General features: G+C 38.1%; 1 protein-coding gene across 12 annotated transcripts in view; it reads left to right on the top strand.

Annotated features, from left to right (window-relative positions):
• Nucleotides 1–14,454, top strand: part of TNPO3 (transportin 3) — a 100,733-nt gene that overhangs the window by 31,695 nt on the left and 54,584 nt on the right. For 11 of the 12 annotated variants that reach the window (XR_013414646.1, XM_077994775.1, XM_077994776.1 and 8 more), the window contains 3 exon segments: nucleotides 5,493–5,693; nucleotides 6,593–6,666; nucleotides 8,491–8,647. Coding sequence is in view for 11 of the 12 variants with exons in the window: in XM_077994775.1 (XP_077850901.1) it covers nucleotides 5,493–5,693; nucleotides 6,593–6,666; nucleotides 8,491–8,647 (432 nt within the window). In the remaining variant the exon portion in view is untranslated. 12 annotated transcript variants of the gene reach the window in all.

Genomic DNA, 14,454 nt, shown 5'->3' with positions numbered 1-14,454 from the left:
AAATTGTCCTATCTCTGGCCAGCTGGTTGCCTCCTTGGCTCCTCAGTACTTTTGAAATGACTCTAGTAGTCTTACTGTCTTCTGTCCTTTCTAGTATGACAAGATGTATCATGGGCCTATCTTGTATATTTAATATTGGTATCTTTTAGTGGGAAATTGAATTTAAAGGCTACAGTGTAGGCGCTAGGGATGCAACTTGTTACTGAGTTGGACAGTATGTTTAGGGCTTTCAGTGGATAGAGCTAGGGAATTGTATATATTTTATATATCTATATAGGATATATAAATTATCTATGTGTGTGTATACATATGTAGAAAAGTAGGTATATAAATAGTGGGTATAAGTACTTAAAGGTAAAATACCTCATGAATTTATATTGCCTTTTCAACTACAGCATTATAAAGTTTTTAACTTAAGCCTTTTTGTCTGCACTTCTTTTCTTCCATACTGAGAATCCAGGTTGTGAGGGACACAGACGGTGATAGAATATCTCATAATTACTCAGTAGCTCTGTCCCACATTAGCCTAGTCAGTAGCCTCAGACTAACAACGCTAACACTACTACCATCAGTATGTACACTGAAAACAAGCGTAGTTTTGCATGTGCTCTCCCCTTTCTTCCACACTGTGTCTATACATAGCTTGTAATCATTACATACCATTTCTCTTTTGACCTTCATTTATTCGTAATTGTTGTAATAAACTATGGTTAATATTTACCACCAGTCCTTACATTGATGCCTTGTTCTCTCTAATCAATTTGATTGTCCAAAGCTCTTTTTTTTTTTTTTTTTTTTTTAAAGCAGATTGTTTAGGAAGGGCTTTTAGGAATAATATCTACATTCTTGCAAGTAACAGTTTCTGGCCTTTATAATTGAAAATCAGTTTGACTTGACATAAAATCTTTGTCACATTTTCTTTCTTAGCATGTCTTTACCATGTTCTTTCATTTTCTGCCATGAAGTGTTCAAGTCAAAGTAGATGATAATCTAATTTTTTCCCTTGTAAATCATTTGCTGTTTTTATATAGATGTCCAAATTATTTTATTCTTTTTCTTTAAGTATATTAATTTTACCAGATTATGTCTCAGTATTGGTTATTCTGGGTTGGTATTTTTAGGTATATGATATACTCTTTCAATGTATAGTTCTATGTCTTTCTCTCTTACCACCCAACATTTCAGAAACCTTTTCTGTTTTTTTTTTTTTTTTTTAAGAGATGGGGTCTTGCTCTGTCACCCAGGCTGGAGTGTAGTGATGGGATTATATTCATTTGTTTACCCTTCCTCTTTTGATAACTTTGATACCAAATTTTTAAAATTAAAAAAAAAATTAGTAGCAGGATCATAGCGCACTGTAACCTCAAACTCCTGGGCTCAAATGATTCTTCCTCCTCAGCCTCCTTAGTAATTAGGACTACAGGCACACACCACCACACCCAGCTAATTTTTTAAATTTTTGTAGAGGCAGTATCTTGCTATGTTGCTCAGGCTGGTCCCAAACTCCTGGCGTCAAGCCTCCCACCTCCGCCTCCTAAAATGCTGGGATTATAGGCGTAAACTGCCTTGCCCAACTAGGAACATTTTCTTGAATTACAGTTTTTGATAATTGTTCCGTTTCCTTGTTTTGATTTTCTTCTTCAGAGATCTCTGTTGTCTAGATGTTAGATCTTTGTCTCTGTTCAATATTTGTCATTTCCTCTTGAATCTTTAAAATTTTTTTTTTATTTTAAAAACTCCATGTGTTTCTCTTAAGACATTATCTGATGTGTTTAGTCACAGTGAAATTCCTCCTAGTCTTCATCTCTGAAGGGATTTTCTTCTTTAATTTGTTTTTTTCCTGAGATTTTTACCGCATTTCTGAAATTTTCCTTCCCAATTCTGTTCTTCCGTATCTTGTATCATTTTCTTAACGTTGTTTAGCTCATTTTGAAATAATAGGCTAGGTTTTTAAACCTGTTTTTCTGGTCTTCTTTCCTCATAAGGTGTTACTCTGCTTATTTTCTCTTTCAGCCATGTATGACATTTGACCTCAGTTGCTTATTTTCTGTGAAATTAGTTTTTCTGAATTTCTAGAAGAAGGTTTGATTAAGGATAATACTTTCAACCTTTTCTTCCTTCATTTCTATTATACTTGTCCTATATTATTTTGAGTTTTTTTCACAGGAGTTTTTCCTCAGTTGGGGTCTTTTCCTCATTGTTTGGTTTCAAGGTTTTATAAAGGCTAAACTATTGGCATCCCCTTCACACTTATACTCACTGGCTATTGGATTGGGTAAAACCTCCTCCATTTTCTTTTTTTTTTTGAGACGGAGTCTCACTCAGCCGCCCAGGCCGAGTGCAGTGGTGTGATCTCGGCTCACTGCAACCACCGTCTCCCGGGTTCAAGTGATTCTCCTGTCTCAGCCTCCAGAATAGCTGGGATTACAGGCACCCGCCACCATGCCCAGCTAATTTTTGTATTTTAGTAGAGATGGGGTTTCACCATGTTGGCCAGACTGGTCTTGAACTCCTGACCTCAGGTGATCTGTGTGCCTCGGCCTCCCAAAGTGCTGGGATTACAGGCATGAGCCACTGCGCCCGGCCCAACCTTCTCCATTTTCAACTGCCATCCTCAGATTGGCTCCTTGTACTTTCCAGTGAATCTCTGTTGGTTCTTGGTGTTTCTCTGTTCTTAGGTCCATTAGATGCCATGTTGTTTGCCTCTGCTTCCACGTTTACTGAGACTAAAACTACACAGGTCTTATAGATGTCACTGGCTTGTCTCTTTCCACTTATATTTTGGGGTTCTTGTAGATACCCTTGGAGATAACTAGACAACACCTAGTTTTGTTGCTGTCTAATGCTCTGTTTTTATGAGGGATTTGTGGAGATTGTATAAAGCTTCATAGAATCTTTTTGCTATTTAAAAATATATCAGCTAGGCATGGTAGCTCACGCCTGGAATCCCAGCACTTTGGGAGGCCAAGGCAGGAGGATTGCTTGAGTTTAGGAGTTCAAGACCAGCCTGGGCAACATGGTAAAACCCCATCTGTACAAAAAATACAAAAATTAGCTGGGTGTGGTAGCAGACACCTGTAGTTCCAACTACTAGGGGGCTGAGGCAAGATTATCTCTTGAGCCCAGGAGGTCGAGGCTGCAGTGAGCTGAGATCGTGCCACTGCACTCCAGCCTGGGTGACAAAGTGAGACCCTGTCTCAAAAAATAAAAAGATATTAATGTGAGCAAAGTAAAGATATTCTGATGGTATATTAAATCATAGGCATGCTTGGATTACTGGTTAATCAATGGCTAAAAACTTTGGAAGATTTTTTACTTGAGAAAGGAAAATTGGTGCTATTAGTACTACATTAATTCATTAAACTTTTGTTGAATACGTTTGAGACGCGATGCTTGGACTAAAAAGTACAAAAATTAGTAAAATATACTATATCTGTAAAGAAGTTAACACCTCATGCTTACTTTGTACCCCTTATTTCATCGAAAGCTCATGTTGGGGTTTTTTGGTGGGGGGTGGGAGGGGTGGTTTTTTTAAAAACAGGGTGCCTGTTGCCTGGGCTCAAGCAATGCTCTCGCCTCAGCATCCCAGGTAGCTGGAACTACAGGTGCATGCCACCATGCGCAGCTAATTTTTTATTTTTTAGTTTTTAGTTTTTTTAGACAGGGTCTCACTCTGTCACCCAGGCTGGAATACAGTGGTGCAATCTCGGCTCACTGCAACCTCTGCCTCCTGAGTTCAAGCTATTTTCCTGCCTCAGCCTCTTGAGTAGCTAGGATTACAGGAGAGTGCCACCACACTCGACTAATTTTTTTGTATTTTTAGTACAGACAGGGTTTCACCATGTTGGCCAGGCTGGTCTTGAACTCCTGACCTCAGGTGATCTGCTTGCCTCTGCCTCCCAAAGTGGTGAGATTACAGGCATGAGCCACTGTGCCGGGCCCCAGCTAATTTTTTAAATTTTTTGTAGAGGCACGGGGGTCTTGTCATGTTGCCCAGGCCAGTGTCAAAACTTCTGGGCTCAAACAATCCTCCCCCTTTGGTCTCCCAAAGTGCTGTGATTATAGGCATGAGCCACACGCCCAGCCTAAAGCTAAGTTTTATGTCAGTAAATCTGTAATTAGGAAATTCAGGGTCTTTATTTTCCATTTACTTTAGGAACTTGTACAAGCCGTTTATTCTACCTGTTTCTATATCTTAACTTGCTTCATATCTATCTTTGGAAAGATCTTGAAGGATACACAAGGGATTATGTATTACTTGTGAAGAGCTCTGTCTTCATAAGAAATTGACCCCTTCTCTTTACAATATACACTGTTCCTGAATTGAGGTTGAAATTTTTTTCAGTCCATTATTGCCAGTCCATGTTAGTCGTCTTCCAGAGGCTGTTTAGCATAGAATTGGATTAGAATTAAACTAATTAACTAGTTGTCTACAATCTACTGCATGATTTTGTTTACAAAGTTGTCTTCAAAATATGGCTCCCCTTTATAATTGTGACTAGCTACTAGAGACCAGATTTTATACTTTGGTTCTTTTTATTATGTCTGTAGATAAGTTTATTTTTCCGTTGAAAGTGATTTCAGTAGCATATGTAGCACTTTGCCAAGTCGTAATTCGTCAGAAAATAATTGAAGGGACCAGGCACGGTGGCTCATGCCTGTAATCCCAGCACTTTGGGAGGCCGAGGCAGGAGGATCACCTGAGGTCAGGAGTTCAAGATCAGCCTGGCCAACATGGTGAAACCTCGCCTCTACTAAAAATACAAATATTAGCTGGGTGTGGTGGTGCACATCTGTAATCCCAGCTAGTCGGAAAGCTGAGGCAGGAGAATCACTTGAACCTGGGAGGCAGGGGTTGCAAGTGAGCCTAGATTGTGCCGCTGCACTCCAGCCTGGGTGACAGAGCGGGACTCTGTCTCCAAAAAAAGAAAGAAAATAATTGAAGGATGTGAAATATTTACTTGAGCCAAGATAGCTTTTCTTCTGTTTTATCAGGAACTAATAATTGAAATGTAGGGCTACTGAGACCAATATAAAATATATTCTTATATTTATAGATATATTAAAACAGCTTCTGGATTCAATTCTTAGAGTGAACAAAGCTTTATTTTAAGCAAGAAAAGAGAAGAAACATCCAACCATAGATTAGGACTGGAAATTATACAGTGGAAATTATTTAGTGGAGACTTTTGGGACATTTTTCTTCATATTCTTGACACCTACACAGTCATTCAAATCAACAAGATTGTATCTATTAATTTAACTGATACCTCTCGTGCTTTCCTAGAATTAGTCAGATTTTAGGTAATTACTTTGTTGAACAGAGCATATAACAATGTATTTTGAACTGTTGGCTGAATTACTAGGTGATTTAGCTTGTCAGATTTTTCTTTATACGTTGGTCTAAATATGTTTATATAAGTATTGAGATTGTGGCATTAACATTAGAAAAGTAGTCTTCTTTAAGACATCTTTGTCTAATACGTTTTCAGGTTCATGCATGGGAGATCTCAGACCAGTTGTTACAGATCCGACAGGATGTGGAATCATGCTATTTTGCTGCACAGACCATGAAAATGAAGATTCAGACCTCATTTTATGAGCTCCCCACAGACTCTCATGCCTCTTTACGGGACTCATTGCTAACCCATATCCAGAACTTGAAAGACTTGTCACCTGTCATTGTAACGCAGGTAAATCCTGTGCTTCTCATTAGAGAAATTTGTATGGCCATTTGAATTTATCAGGATTATTTTAATTGGTATTGCTAGGCCATGTGAGGTAATGTTAACTTCATTACAGATATACTGCTGTATTCTTGTAAGTGGATAGAAAATGAAATTTTTAATCTTTTGTATTAATCTTAGAGTTCATTTGGTTTTGAACTAACTTAATACCAGAAGTGGTTAAGGTGAGTATGTGTTTTCACAGGCATGCTAGGTCAGAGGTTTAGGTAGTTGCCTTTTAAGAAATCCTTTCTGGGCTGATTGGCTTTAGTAAAGGTCTCATGAATGAAAGGTTGAACTAGAGTATCTGTCCTTTTCCCCCTTGGACAGGGAAATACATTAGATAGGAAAACCGGAAGCTTCTGTGAGTACATACTCACATGTGTCCTCTGCCTGGCATAGAAGTGTCCTTGAAGAGGAGGCTTTTGCTTAAGTCTTCAAGATGAGAAATGGAAAGAGAAGGGAAATGGCAATCCATTATTTGAGAACTGAGTCAAAGGTCTGACTTTGTTAGTAGCTTTGACCTTTGGCATAGTATAATTTATATGTCTGTGAAGTTCTGTGGTATTGCCAAATAAAAGTAAATATTGATATATTTTGAGGAATGTCCATATTCTGTTGTTTGACTTTTCTGGTTTTTTTTTTCTTTAATTTTTAAAAGTTAACTCTTAAATTTCAGCAATTTATAGCTAACCCAGAAGAGTTTATATCAGATACGTATAACTGAAGGTTGGGAGAAGTGGGGGAGGGGAGGTTAGTCTAGTTGTTATATTGTTTGGAAGAAATGTAATTTCTTTGCTTCCCAATTAATATTTATTGTAACCCTATTTCTGTTCATCTGTCTTCATTTATTCTCTCTTATTCAGCTGGCTTTAGCAATAGCAGATCTTGCCCTACAGATGCCTTCCTGGAAGGGATGTGTGCAAACACTGGTGGAAAAGTAAGTAATTTATATTGACTGTATATTAGCATTTGGAATTGCCATTAATCTACACAGAGAAATTTGTTGGCAATAGCTAGATATTTGACTACCTGAACTCTTAACATAGAATTATGTTATTAACCTTTGTTAGATTAAGTGAAACTTATCTAAAATTTTAAATACCACTGAAATATATTGTGTGGGTTGTAAAAGACTAGTAATTTATGTAACACACACTTCTTGAATTAATTGCAGCAAAGTCTTTTATTGCCTTGTGGATCACTCTCACTAACTGGCATGACAGCCGTTTCGTAAAAATATAGAATTTAAGAGTATATTAAATGAGAAGTTGTTATGAATATATGTTCTTACTAATTGGGGTTTGTTTCACGTTTATCAGAGGGACAGTATTCTTTTTAGACACACAGAACTTGCTACTTTGAAACAAGCGTTCCTTCTGGGTCCTGGCAAGATAATCTTGATATTTGCTTGCATTTGGTTGGGAAGTTATTTTTGGACAAAGTCTAGATGTACTTTTTACTTACAATGTAGTGTGTCATTACAGCCTTTTATGGATAACTTTTTATTTATTTTATTTTATTTTGAGCTGGAGTTTCACTCTTGTTGCCCAGGCTGGAGTTCAGTGGTGTGATCTCGGCTCACTGCAACCTCCGCCTCCCAGGTTCAAGTGATTCTTCTGTCTCAGCATCCCAAGTAGCTGAGATTACAGGCATGTGCCACCACGCCCAGCTAATTTTTATGTTTTCAGTAGAGGCGGGGTTTGGCCAGGCTGGTCTCGAACTCCTGACCTCAAGTAATCTGCCCACGTAGGCCTCCCAAAGTGCTGGGATTACAAGTGTGAGCCACCTCACCCAGCCTGTATAACTTTAAAAAATTATTTTTATTTTTTTTGAGACACAGTCTTGCTATGTCACCCAGGCTGGAGTGCAGTGGCACAGTCATGGCTCACTACAACCTCAGCCTCAACCTACCGGGTTCAAGTGATCCTCCCACCTCAGCCTCCTGAATGGATAGCTTATTTTTTAAAGAAAAATTTTATTGGGGAAATTGACACATGCTCCTTGAAAAAATTCTAACAGTATGGAAGCGAACCCCATCCTCTCTCCCTATCCTTATATATTGTTTTTGAAACAGGGTCTCGCTCTGTCACCCAGGCTGAAGTGCAGTGGTGTGATCATGGTTCACTGGAACCTGCAACTCTTGGGCTCATGAGATCCTTCTGCCTCAGTCTCCTAAGTAGCTGGGATTACAGATGCACACCACCGTGCCTGGCTAATTAAAAAATTTTTAATGTAGGGACGGTCTCCCTGTGATACCCAGGCTGGTCTTGAACTTGTGGGCTCAGGTGATCCTCCTGCCTTGGCCTCCCAAAGTGCTGGGATCATAAGCATGAGCCAGCACACCTGGCCCTTAACCCTGTATTTTACAAGCAACCACTATTAACAATTGGCTATGTAGAGTTTCCTTTATGCATTTTAAAATAAATAAGTGCATATATATTTTAATGTACAAATACCTATATATTTGTTCACCCATATTCAATATGTTTCATACATGTTTTTCAGTTACTACATTGTGGACATTTTTTCATGTTAGGACATATAGATATCACGTTCATTATAATGGCTATGTTTCATTGAAAAACTGTCCTTTTTTTAATCTTAACTAATTGTGGAGGACATTTATGTTTATATCTTTTTTCTCTCCCTTAATAGTGGTGGGAATGCTGCTTTTGTTGTGAGTTACTCTGATGGCTGTTATCTTACGTGATTGTGTATTTTCTGTCTATAAATAACATATCTCCCCTTTTTTCTTTTGCAGATACAGCAATGATGTTACTTCTTTGCCTTTTTTGCTGGAGATCCTTACAGTGTTACCTGAAGAAGTACATAGTCGTTCCTTACGAATTGGAGCTAATCGACGCACAGAAATTATAGAAGATCTGGCCTTCTACTCTAGTACAGTAGTGTCTCTATTGGTGAGTAAGTTTGAAATACTAAGTTGCTGCATAAAGGCAGAAAACCATGATGGTTATTTTGTAATCCAATTGCATTATTGTGAAATAGCTTTCTTTGCAAAATTTAATGATGATGCTTTGGCATTTATGTAACACCTTACCATTACAACATACTTTCAGAAACTATGCTTTTTAAGTTTCTGTATAATCCTCTAAAGGTGACGTTATCTCTTTTATGAATGAAAAATGGACTTTAGAGTTATACAACTGTTAATTCAGAATTTGAACTAAGGCCATCTCATTGTATATCTTGTGCTCTTCTACTGCTTAATGCTCCAAACTGTTGACTGTTAATAAAGGATCATGCAAAGGGAAGTGTGTATAAACCTACTTTACTAAGAAAGGATCCTTCCTTTTTTTTTTCTAATTGATACATGAGAGTGGTACATATTTGTGGGGTTACATGTGTTACTTTTATTTTTTGAAACAGGGTCTCTGTCTCCCAGGCTGTAGTACAGTGGCATGATCTCAGCTCACTGCACCCTCCCCTCCTGGGCTCAAGTGAACCTCTCACCTCAGCCTCTTGAGTAACTGGGACTACAGGTGTGCGCCACCATGCCCAGCTAAGTTTGTGTTTTTTTTTTTTTTTTTGTAGAGATGGTGTCGCTTCATGTTGCCTAGGCTGGCCTTGAACTCCTGACCTCAAGTGATCCGCCTGCCTCGGCCTCCCAAAGCTCTGGGATTACAGGCGTGAGCCACTGTGCCCAGCCACATGTATTATTTTTATCCAAGTATATAATATGTGATGATCAGATCAAATCAGGTGATGATCAAATTGAGATATTCATCACCTCAAACCTTTATCATTTCTTTGTGTAGGGAACATTCTAAATCTTCTCTTTCAGCTATTTTGAAGTACTCGATAAATTATTAACTATAGTCACTTTTTTGTGCTATGTAACACTATAACTTATCCTTTCTATTCAGCTGTATTTGTGTACCCATTAATCAACCTTTCTTCATCCTCCCCTCCCCATTACCCTTCCTAGCCTCTCTGATCACCATCATTCTACTCTTTACCTCTATGAGATCCTGTTTTTTTTTTCACTCCAACATAGCAGTGAAAGCATGCGATATTTGTCTTTCTGTGCCTGGCTTATTTCACTTAACCTAATGTCTAACAGTTCCATCCATGTTGCTGCAAATGACAGGATTTTATTCTTTTTGTGGCTAATGAATATTTCACTGTGCACCTATACCATTGTTTCTTTATCCATTCAGCCATTGATAGGTACTTAGGTTGATTCCATATCTTGGCTATTGTGAATAGTGTTGTAGTAAACATGGGATTGTAGACATCTTCTTGATATACTGGTTTCTTTTCTGGGTATTTATACAGCAGTGGGATTGCTAGATCATATGGTAGTACTATTTTCAGTCTTCTAAGAAACTTCAATACTGTTTTTCATGACTGTACTACTTTACATTCCAGAGCGTTCCCCTTTCTCTGCATCCTCGCCAGCATTTGCTATTGATCTTTTGCCCATTTTTTTAATCTTTTTTTTTTTTTTTTTTTTTTGCTATTGAGTTTTTGGGTTCCTTATATATTGTCATTATTAATCTCTTATTGGATGGGTAGTTTGCAAATATTTCCTCCCATTCTGTAGGTTGTCTCTTCACTTGGTTGATTGTTTCTTTTGCTGTGCAGAAGCGTTGTAGCTTGATGTAATCCCTTTGTTGACTTTTTTTGCTTTGGTTACCTTTGATTTTTAGGTCTGTCTTAAGAGATCTTTGCCCAGATCAATGTCCTGCAGCATTTCCCTAATGTTTTCTTGTAGTAGTTTTATAGTTCACATCTTGCATTTAAGTCTTTAATCCATTTTGATTTGATTTTTGTATATTGTGAGAGAGAAAAGAAAGGATCCTCTCTTAAAGATGAACTGAAATTTTGAGAGGGAGGTGATAGAAGATTTTACTTGACCTTTTGAGTAGTAGTATCCCATTATGGATGAGCTAATACACATTTTTAAAAGAATTAGATGTGATTAGGCTCCTTTTAGTTAGTCGACATTTTTAATACGCTAGAGCAGGAGTGGGTAAATCTATAGTTTATGTGTTGGCTGCCTCTTTTTGTAAATAAAGCTTTGTTGGAACACAGTTATGCCCATTTGGTTATATTTTGTCTGTCTATTATTTTGGACTATATCAGCATAATTGGGTATTTTTCACAGAGACCATATGGCCTGCAAAGTGTAAAATATTTATCTGGTTCTTTTATTTTACTTTTTTTTTTTTTGAGACGGAGTCTCGCTCTCGCTCTGTTGCCCAGGCTGGAGCACAGTGGCCGGATCTCAGCTCACTGCAAGCTCCGCCTCCCGGGTTTACGCCATTCTCTTGCCTCAGCCTCCCGAGTAGCTGGGACTACAGGCACCCGCCACCTTGCCTGGCTAGTTTTTTGTATTTTTTAGTAGAGACAGGGTTTCACCATGTTAGCCAGGATGGTCTCGATCTCCTGACCTCATGATCCGCCCATCTCGGCCTCCCAAAGTGCTGGGATTACAGGCTTGAACCTCTGCCCCCAGCCTTATCTGGTTCTTTATAGAAAATGTTTACTGGTTCCTAAAGTACATGGTAATAAATTGATTAGCCCATATCTCATTTATAGGTCTTTATAGTCCAGCTTAATTTTCTCAATAATGTGGTTATACAGCTTGAATATCCCTTATCTGAAAGGCTTGGGACCAGAAGTGTTTAGGGAAGGGCAAAAAAAGTAGTATTTGGGATTTCTGAGTTTTTAAAATTTTGGAATATTTTCATTATATTTACTGGTTCAGCATTCCTAATCTGAAATGCTCCAGTGAGCATTTCATTTGAACGTTACGTTGGCACTGAAAAACTTTTGGATTTTGGAGCATTTTGGAGTTTGGATTAGGGATACTTCACCTATAGTAAATTATTTTTCAGAGATGTGTTTCAGTACAGCAAGATCATAGATCTTTTTGTTTGAAAAAAATTAAAATTCTGTTAAAAATTGTGTTCAGTTTTGTATTAGAAATTCATTGGAGGGCTGGGTGCGGTGGCTGACCCCTGTAATCCCAGCACTTTGGGAGGCTGAGGCGGGCGGATTACTTGAGGTCAGGAGTTTGAGACCAGCCTGGCCAACATGGTGAAACCCCATCTCTACTAAAAATACAAAAATTAGCCAGGTGTGGTGGCACACTCCTGTAGTCCCAGCTAGTCGGGAGGCTGAGGCAGGAGAATCACTTGAACCTGGGAAGCGGAGGTTGCAGTGAGCCGAGATTGCGCCACTGCACTTCAGTCTGGGCGACAGAGGGGGACTCCATCTCAAAATAAATAAATTAATTAATTAAAATAATTCTTTTAAGTTAAATATATGTTTCTCACTTAGCCATTTATTTTAAAGAAATCGTTTTATGGAAAATTAGAAAATATGGACAGCAAATTACATTCAAACCATCTGGAGATCATACAGTTAACCCTTTCCTCTATGAACATACTTCTTTATGGACATATATACAGATATTTTAAGCCCAAATGCGATTATACTTTACTTACTCTTCTGCATCTTGCTTTTTCAGTCATCTGCTTATCTTTTCATGTTAGTAAGTTTTCATATCATCTGATAAACCCAGACCATATTCACATTTCACCAGTTAGTCCTAAGATACTCTTTACAGGCCGGGCCTGGTGGCTCATGCCTGTAATCCCAGCACTTTGGGAGGCCAAGGCTGGCAGATCACAAGGTCAGGAGCTCGAGACCATCCTGTCAACATGGTAAAACCCTGTCTCTACTAAAAATACAAAAATTAGCTGGGTGTGGTGGCATGCACCTGTAGTCCTAGCTACTTGGGAGGCTGAGGCAGGAGAATTGCTTGAACCCAGGAGGCAGAGGTTGCAGTGAGCCGTGATTGCACCACCGCACTCCAGCCTGGGTGACAGAGTGAGACTCCGTCTCAACAAAAAGAGAGAGAAAGAAAAAAAAGATACTCTTTACAAAGAATATCCAATCTATAACTATGCCTTGTATCAGGTTCTTAGTCACAGCCCCACATCCTGTTCCTTCTTTAAAATGACATGACTTGTTGAAGAGATTGTACCAGTCGTTTTATAGAATTATCTTACCTTTATGATTTTCTGATTGCCTCTCCTTTGTTTCATTTAGCTTGTTTTTCTTTTCTCTGTATTTCCTCTAATTGGAAGTTGTATCCAACACAGCCCTTCTCAGTAGGGGTTCCTCAAGAGAATTAAACCTAAAGCTTTCATTATATGTAATGAATTCTTTCCTCTACATTAATAATGGTTCTAGCTATATACCACCCTTAGGATAATTAAGAAGATAAGCACTCAGATAATTTTCTGAAGGACTTAATTCTTATACAATAAACTTTTTTGTAGCTATAGAGCCTCTCTATGTTGCCCAGACTGGTCTCAAACCTGGTCTTAAATGATCGTCCCTCCTTGGCCTCCCCTAATGATGAGATTACAAGCGTGAACCACCACACTTAACCTATAGGATTTAATTCTTTCCTAGGATCCTGATTGAGAAAAACTGAGAGGCTTGGATGATTAGTTTTTAAAAGTTAAACATTTTGGGATAGAATATATCATAGGTACATGATGCTATGTCTTAGTGTATATACAGCATTCGGTAGTGATGCTAGGGTTGACCACTGGATTAGGATGAAAGTCTGATCCTTCTATTTTTAAAAGTCACCTTCCTCCTTTGTAATATAATGTAGTTTGTGTGATGGAAGCTTGTTATTTTATGAATGTTCAATTCCCTGTCAGACTTTAGCCTACATGACAAGCTACATGACCAAGCCAGGGGATGAAATTAGTCCAAAATGGCCAAGAAAAAAATAGGCATGTGGCTGTAATGCCGGGTTCCAAACTCCTCTTAAGACCTTTTCTCGTTTAGTTTCCTGCATGCTCTCCTTTAATGGTTACATTCTATCCTATTTCTTGTTAGTATTATACTTTTGTGGTCTCTCCTAATGGACCCATTCCTAAACATGGTGTTGAACTTTTTGAAGTTTTAAATGTGTTTCTGCATGCTATCATAGCTAAACTGAACCTGTGCTTCTAATATTTTTGTCTCTCCACTTTCTATTTTGTTAATCTAAGATCTCAATTCTTGTTTATCCCTGCTATCTTTTTACTGGTGAGCTCTTCTGGACTCTGGCATTTATCTTGAAGCTTTTGAGGACTTACTTTAAGAGACAGATTTTTAACATAGCATAGCTCTCAAAGAGGAACAGAAGATAACTCTTAGTTCTGATGCTTTAGAATGTATGTTTGATTTAATTTGCAGAATTTCATCTTTTCAAAGAGATTAGTTTTAGAAACAGGTTTTTTCAGAATTTGGTCCTTCAGTTTGAGTCTGTAGTTAGAATGTACAAGCAAATCCTTCCACTTGTATATATCATGTCTTATTAAAATTGAAATGTCATTCAAGAAGTATAAAGGCCAAGTGATTATGTAATTATATATGCTTGTTGGAAAAAGGTGGAGTTGGAAAACGGTGAGTTTATATCAACAGCATCAAAGATTCAATTGAGAGTTTGAGACAGGTTGAGAGGGAGAGAGAATGAGTATCAGCTCTTAAAGAGAAATCTCTCAGTGGCTCCAGTTCATGTTAAGGGAACTTAGTTGCTCTACTTTCAGCCTTGAAATTAAGTGCTCCTGTGCCTTTATTTATGTATCACATATTTAAATATATTGCATATATTAGTGTCATACTCTTTTCTAAAAATTCTGGCCATTTTAGTGATTCTAGGCAACTGCCTGGCATCCGTGAATATTTTCTC

Source organism: Macaca mulatta, chromosome 3, assembly GCF_049350105.2.
Source record: "Macaca mulatta isolate MMU2019108-1 chromosome 3, T2T-MMU8v2.0, whole genome shotgun sequence".
NCBI lineage: Eukaryota > Metazoa > Chordata > Mammalia > Primates > Cercopithecidae > Macaca > Macaca mulatta.
The sequence above is the reverse complement of the archived record's forward strand: the minus strand, read 5'-3'. Positions and strand labels throughout refer to the sequence as shown.